The following is a 7,406-nucleotide window of genomic DNA, read 5'->3' on the forward strand; positions in this document are numbered from 1 at the left end:
GAATGACTCTAAAAGTTAGACCTAACCTAGTTGAATTTGGTATTCTTATTATTGAGCAAGTTACTTGTGACACTTTGACAACAACCTCTTCGCTATTCTTGTTTTGGGTGTATACCTATGTACACTTTGACAGTTTGTGTGCTATAAGACACTACAACAAATATGGCAATTAGGAACAATTTATAACCGTTCCTAATCCAATATGAAACGGTTGACAGACCATCTCTAATCGAGGCATCATTAATGAATTCAAAGGGCTGGAAACCGTTCTAGATCTCAAGATTTGGAACGGCTAAAAACCATTCCAAATCTGCATTTATATAACAAAAGAAAATATCTAAGACATCGATTTAAAATCCAATGTCTATAAGACTAATGTCGTAAGTCTGAGACTTTAGGCATCGGTTATGAACCGATATCTAAACTTTTTAAAAAAATTTAATTTTTAATTATTTTTTTCTACGCACCTATTACCCACGGTCAAAATAAACCCAAATATAAAACATCGAGGTTCTCTATCACATTAATTTATACACAAAAAGAGTTACAATGAGTCAAAATTTACAAATCCAAAATTACAAGGAAATCTTACACAAAAATTACTCTTTTTACATTGTTGTTTCTATGGTTATAGCTAGTGCTCCTCTTTCATCTTTAGTAATGTAATAATTAGTAAGTTGAGATGGTTGGTCACGTGCAATTAGGGCCAATTGAAGGGTCTGATATCCTCCAATCACCAAGAGAGTAGAATAACTTGGATGAAAAACACAAGAATGGAACTTATTCCCACTGCAGCTGAGCTCGTGAATGCATTCTCCAGAGGCTAATGACCATACCCTCATAGAGTCTTGACTTACAAATGCCAAAAGGTCTCCATTTACATCCCAACAAACTGAGTGTACCTCTTTGGTATGTCCCTCAGTATAATCAAGTGTTACTGATTAATAATAATACAATATAATTGAGATTTGATTAGATATTTTAAAGTAACAGATCAATGCAACACATTTTTTCATTACTACTAGTCTCAACCAAAATGTTACCAACAATAGATCAAGATAACCTGTACTGTGAGTGTTTGCCTATCCATCTCAACATCAAAGATGGACACAATATTCTCAGATGCCGCTGCAGTAAATGTCCAATTCTTGGCTAAAATCTTACTTGTGACACACCACCCTGCCTCCACCAAATGATGGAAACATAGAAAACAAAGGTAATCTATGAAATGAAGTAGAAAGTTATTAAGACGTGATGGTTCAGTAACGAACCTTGGAAACACGAGTACATGCATACTCACTGATATTCCAAAAACGAATTTCGCCATTACCATCACAAGAGCAGAAAAGGTCTGTCTTCTTAGGGTGGAAATCTAGTGACATAACATGTGAACCATATCCAGTATATGTATGTAAACTATAACTTGGCTACAAAAGAGACACTATGTAAGGTTTGGTGAACTATGGTTTAAATTAGCATAGCATCTCCATAAGAGAATACAAACCACTATCACAAGAGGACTATAAACACCCAACAAAATGATCTAAATTATGAACATCTTAGGCATGGACAGACATCATATGAGGAGAGAAATGGAGATAGAAAGTATTACTTCTGCTGCATTCCATAGTCGGATGGTTCTATCAAATGAAGATGTTGCTAGTTGAGTTGAATTCGATCTAAAACGAACATCAGTAATTATAAGGCCATGTTCCTCTGTGGTGCTCTTTGTTTGCAGTGTGTCCATATTCCATAGAACAACCCACTAACATGAAACAATACCCATATCATTTTCACTTGAATTAATTTCATAGATCTACGTGCTGCTGAGAAACTGACATGGTTATAGTTACACATGGACATTAAGGAGCTCACATGGAACACAACTGGAAACAACTCAATAGGCTTATTATAAATGGACACTAATTCTGGAACATACAAATGCATATATTAGTAAGAAAAACAATTTCCTTACTAACATAGTAAGATTTTAAGACTCACTACGGCTACAGAACTTCCACCTGACTCCCAAATTTATAAGTAAAATTCAACGTGAAAGAAAAATTAGAATTTGTTTTTTCAATGTTCGTAGAATTTTGTCCTCTACAACCTTGAAGCATTGGATCATGTTTTTGGATGCCACAAAGTGAGCCCAAGGACCCTAAGTAAGGGTAAAATCCTTACTAACTTAATAAGGCTAGTTGGACTCTATTATCAACTCATTGCAAATAGCCATGAGCTTCAGAGATGGTTATTCAATCACATGCAACCATGCATTACCTTCTTCTCATGCCCAGCACTAGCCAACAACTTTCCATCTGAAGAGAAATGACAGCATAAAACTTTGCTATTGCTCGGATGAATACGACCAACTTCAATGAATGTAAAACCTGAAATAGTGAATATGATCATAGGGGATACAGTTTGTTGAAAAGTTACTGTCAGAAAAAGAACAAAAGACCATATAATACCCTTGGAGGATTCTGTATTATGCTGGGTAGGACTTATTTTTGACGGACTAAAAATGTCACGTCCTTCCCCATCATCTTGGGAGAGAAATGATTCCACATTGTCTCCAAAAGGTTCCATGTCTTCCTAGAATATCAAATGACAACTGATAAAAAGCCCATACGTTATTAGGTAAGTTAGATCATTAAAACACAACCACAACAAAGACTACACACATTAATATGTCCATGCAATTCATACCATATATGACAGGCCGAGCATGTCAAATGTTGTTTTAATGTTAGGTAGTGATACTTCAATCACACTCCAACTGAAACAACCTGTTTTTATAATGAAAGGAGCCTCATTGGTACGAACACTATCCTACATCTGATAAGCCATAGAAAGAAGATGTTGATCCTCTTTTGATATGCGCACAAAAAGCTTTTCTACATATTGAAAGCAGAGAACAGACTTCAATTCTAGATCCTTAAATTAACAAACAGGGCAATTAAAAGCTAAAAGAAATTGTTTCTCATGTATATCGATAAACATCAAAACGGAATACATAGCATATTTAAAATAGTGAAGACCTTTAGAGTAGGTGCTGCTAAAAAGTAGCATGATTTAAATAACCTTAATAAAACTAAGTTAGCAAAAAATATCTACTTATGCTACAATGTCTCATATGTAATCTTCTAAGAGGAATGAAGATAGGTGTGAACAACAAGAGAGCAGTTCAGGGAGCAATGTAAATAATATGAAAATGTTGGTTGGACAAGGAGCAGTAGTAGAGGCATCAACTCAAATGAAAACGGTTGTGTAAAGCGACATGTAAAACAGAAACTGGACTGCCATAATATTATAGGTTTGTGATACATAGTTTCATAGAGCTTCTATCAAATTCTTAGTGAACCCCTTCCACCAAATATTTGGTCTTTGAACCTTCATTGCAGGAATTCATTAAATAAACTGTCAATTCACACTCCTCTTTTCTTTATTTGCTTATCACATTAAGTATGGCCCACTAGGACTTCATCAAGAACCCATTCAATCAAATCCATATACATCTTTTGGGTTGTTTCCAAGCTTTGAAATTAAATATTAGTTGACATTTCATCTTTATCATAATAATTTATTACAGAATTCAGTAACATAGGTAGGCACTTGAGAAATTTTAAATTCAATGCGATACCTGAACTTTACGCAGAAGGTTCTAGATGCGATGCAATTTCTCTATATGTTCTCTCTTCTCAAAAAGCGACGGGTTAACTTTGTGATTGTACAGACATAATCTGCAATGGTAAAAGACAAGGTGAATGATTTCTATATGATCAATAATGGAAACTAATCAATCAGGGAGATAACAATTATCCAAAAACCTTCTCAAGGAGCTGCTCTATATTTGCCTGCATACCCACAATGTTATTTTTCATTCTATAGAGACACAACACCATATTTGCATAAGACACTCACAAGAAAAATCAATATTTGCATATATAGGAGGTGCCAACTTAGCTAAGTTGGTAAGGTTTGTGAGTTTTGATACCATGACTTGAGTTCAAAACCCACCCGCCTTCACCTACAAGGTGGAAAATAAAATATATTTGTACAATTAATCCACTCTTGAATGACATATGTAATGTGAAGAACAACCTAGGAGACGAAAAACCATATATAAAATTCAAGATCATATAAAAGTTATTGAGGTTTGGTAATAACAATTGAAACACACTTGTACAGTTTTTCCCAAATATTCCCTCGTCTCTCCTTGTCGATAACAGACTGTTATACATCAAGAAAAAGAGTTAGTATGTTGAAGATTTAGTACCATATTACCAATAAGTTTTGAGAAAAAAAAAAAGGAAGAAAATCAATACCTGTTAACACTTTAATACTCCTTGGATCATCCTTTTCCCTCCTCCTTTATCCGGGCTTGGGACCGGCAATGTAAAATATTAATTTTACAATGGCGGAGATAAAAAGGGTTTTAGTTGATAAGTATTAAAGTTGGTGTTCATTGACACCAGTTTGAAAAAACTCACAAACTACTTATGCTAGGCCTATCAAATTAAAGAAAATAGGGAAAACTCTTAAGAGCTACTCCCACAACAGTAAGATTAGGACTAGAAGTTAGCTACTCCCATAACAGTAAGACTAGGACTAGAAGTTACTCACTTAATGCAAATATGTAAAAGTAGGCTCATCCACATAAAACCTTAATTGGGATGCTTCATCTTCTGTAGTAATATAAGTCGCATACTTGGATCAAGCATAACGGATTTTAATATAAACTGAAGCTAATATTCAAATACTAGTGAGAAATTATCATCATTGAAAAAGAAGAGGATAACCGTAGTAATCCTCATCCCCATATTGCTACTTCGGATAAAAGGCATCGAAAGTTGTCTACTTCTCAGGATAAAAATTATATTATATTATGCACAGTAAAAGATTGATAAAAATTCAGAATACCAAAAGAAGAGACAAAAAAGAACAATATGAGCCTTTAATAACTATTTTCGAAATAAAATTTCCTTGATTAAAAATCAACTCAGAATCATGAATTAGATAACAATACTAGCATGAATACTCGGATTTGTAATAATTTCTATCAAACTCCACAAAACATACAGATTCCAATCGATTTACCAAAGAAAACAACTGAAAGAGCATAATCAAAACATTACAAATGAAAACAACATAGATGAACAAGATGAGCAGAAATCGATGAAGATTAAGAGGAACTATAAAGACGAGAAAGCTATATATACCTAGAGCTAGTGATGAAACAGAGATGATTGTTTTTGAGAAATCGAATCAATATGAATATTTTTACTGATTTTGAAAAGCTCTGAAATAAATCAAGAGAAGAAGAATTTGAATTAAAATAAATATACCTAGCTTTAAAAATTAAATTAAAATTCAGATCGAATAATAGAATTACATACCTTTCAATTTCAATAATCTGAGAATCACTCTTCAATCTCAAGAAGTAAATTAAGATGGCAATTTATGAAAACTATCAATCTCTCTTAGTTTCCTCCTATCTCAACCTCAGTTTCGCAATTTTTATAAGGTTTCTTCTTATATCTTTCATCTCCTTACTCCCAAATGTTGTCAGAGAGAGATTGAAAGAGATGTTATTTCAGATTTTGGGGGAGTTCTTCTCCGACTGATAGAGAGAGAGAAGTTTCAGATTTTGGGGGTTTTCGAGTTCTCTGACAATGAGAAAGAGAGATATGAAGACAACGAATTAAAGAGGGAAGTGACTAAGTAGTCGATTAAGGGAGCGATTGAGAGAAAAAAAGATGAGATCGAGAGAGAGAGTTCGATCGAGGGAGGGATTAAGAGATAAACTGAGAGAGAGAGAGAGAGAGATGACATCAAGAAAGAATTCGATCGAGGGAGCAACTGTCAGAGAGACCAAGAGAGAGTTTGCTCGAGGGAGTGGCTAAGAGAGAGAGAGAGAGGCTCGTTCCCATATAATGAGATGGGAAATGGGTCATTTAAAATACGATTAAAACGACTTTATTTGATAAAATGGTTTAAACTCGTTTTTAATTAGAAATGAATAAAATTCATTTTATAATTTGGTTCTTGATTCACTGTCTTCTTGTAATGAGACTTTTTGCTAATATGGGTCCAACATTGAAAAAACAAAGATATAATGCCTGATTCTACGCAGATGTAGATGATGGGTAACTCTAATTAAAATCCTATACTTCTAGCATATGAGAAAAATACAACTACTTATCTGTTCTAGGGAAATAAAATCCATGTTTTTTTCACATGGAAAATCTAGTACAGCAGATCCAAATACAATCGAGAAAGTGAACTAGGAAACAAGAGTCTTCATGTGTTTACATCATTGAGTTCAATCGATAAAAAACTTATTTAATCAAGATGATTAGTAGTTGGTGTGTACATAATCCAAGGCTTCAAGAAAATTTCTAAGCTCAATTACTTCCTTTATTATTGTTGTGAGAAATTTGGCATGCTAGAAATAACTTTCGACTTGAGAATATTAGACATTCAATTGTCGAGATTAGGTTTACCCTTGATTGAAAGTTAGCATCCCTTTTCTTGATGAATTATCGGTAAAATTTTAGACATAACTAAATTAAGCAAAATAATATTAGCTATGCAACTCTTCAACCACTATATAAAGACAGATTGTAAGAATCAAGGCCAAGATTGAACAAAGCACATCTAGCCTACAATCAAGCAAGATCATTCAAAATCAATTTTGTATATTTGTAACTACTGCATATTTTTAGCCAAATTTATGTACATTGCCATAAATAGTTTTTCCTACCTATGTATATAAGTTAGCTCTTATTACATCAATAAAAGTATGGGAAAATATTCATTGAAAAACAGCTTTGTTATTTCTTCTATATGGTATCAGAAGAGCATTTCTCGCAAGAGCATACGATCCCAAATATGTCGTCTTCCTTAGATCAAATTTCACTCAACACCCACCCATTTCCGACATTGATAAACAACTTATTGCCCTCAATATCACTGCTCAAATCAATGACAAGTTAACACCCTCCACTTTTCCTCAATGGCGTGCTCAATTCGAAGCCCTCCTTATTGGCTATGATTTGCTTGACTATGTCAATGGCATATCTTCTTGCCCTTCTCCCCTTGGCACTTCAATTATCGAACTCAACAAAACTCATTGAGCTCGACAGGATAAACTTATCCTCAGTGCCATCCTAGCCTCTACATCTCCCACAAGTACACCGCTTATAGCTACCACAAAAACATCACACGAGGTTTGGAATAAACTCAAAACGTTATATGCTAGCCGATAAAGAACACGGGTTGTGCAACTCAAGGAGGAACTTACCTTGATTCAGTGTGGAAATAGGTCAATTTCTGACTATTTGCATATTGTGAAGGCTCAGGTGAATGAAATTGCCATCATCGATCATCCAATTTCTGATGAT

The 7,406-nt window shown here is 34.2% G+C and overlaps 1 protein-coding gene across 14 annotated transcripts; it reads right to left on the bottom strand.

The window, feature by feature from the left end:
* Positions 1–479: 479 nt before the first annotated feature.
* LOC147398358 (transcriptional corepressor LEUNIG_HOMOLOG-like) lies at positions 480–6,901 on the bottom strand. 14 transcript variants are annotated; one of them, XM_086447531.1, is made up of 10 exons: positions 5,400–6,901; positions 4,329–4,383; positions 4,184–4,233; positions 3,998–4,104; positions 3,831–3,885; positions 3,644–3,743; positions 2,710–2,897; positions 2,472–2,595; positions 2,281–2,390; positions 480–1,765 (listed from the first exon to the last, which is right to left on the bottom strand). In XM_086447531.1, the coding sequence occupies exons 7-10, from the start codon at positions 2,728–2,730 to the stop codon at positions 1,577–1,579; spliced, it is 444 nt and encodes a 147-aa protein (XP_086303657.1). In that variant the 5' UTR covers positions 2,731–2,897; positions 3,644–3,743; positions 3,831–3,885; positions 3,998–4,104; positions 4,184–4,233; positions 4,329–4,383; positions 5,400–6,901; the 3' UTR covers positions 480–1,576. The 14 variants fall into 14 exon arrangements, with proteins under 14 accessions (XP_086303657.1, XP_086303653.1, XP_086303654.1 ...); XM_086447527.1 differs by lacking the exon at positions 3,998–4,104; XM_086447528.1 differs by having other exon boundaries at positions 3,831–4,104.
* Positions 6,902–7,406: the final 505 nt, after the last annotated feature.

Source organism: Akebia trifoliata, chromosome 7, assembly GCF_017979445.1.
Source record: "Akebia trifoliata isolate Shusen 1 chromosome 7, ASM1797944v1, whole genome shotgun sequence".
Classification (NCBI taxonomy): Eukaryota; Viridiplantae; Streptophyta; class Magnoliopsida; order Ranunculales; family Lardizabalaceae; genus Akebia; species Akebia trifoliata.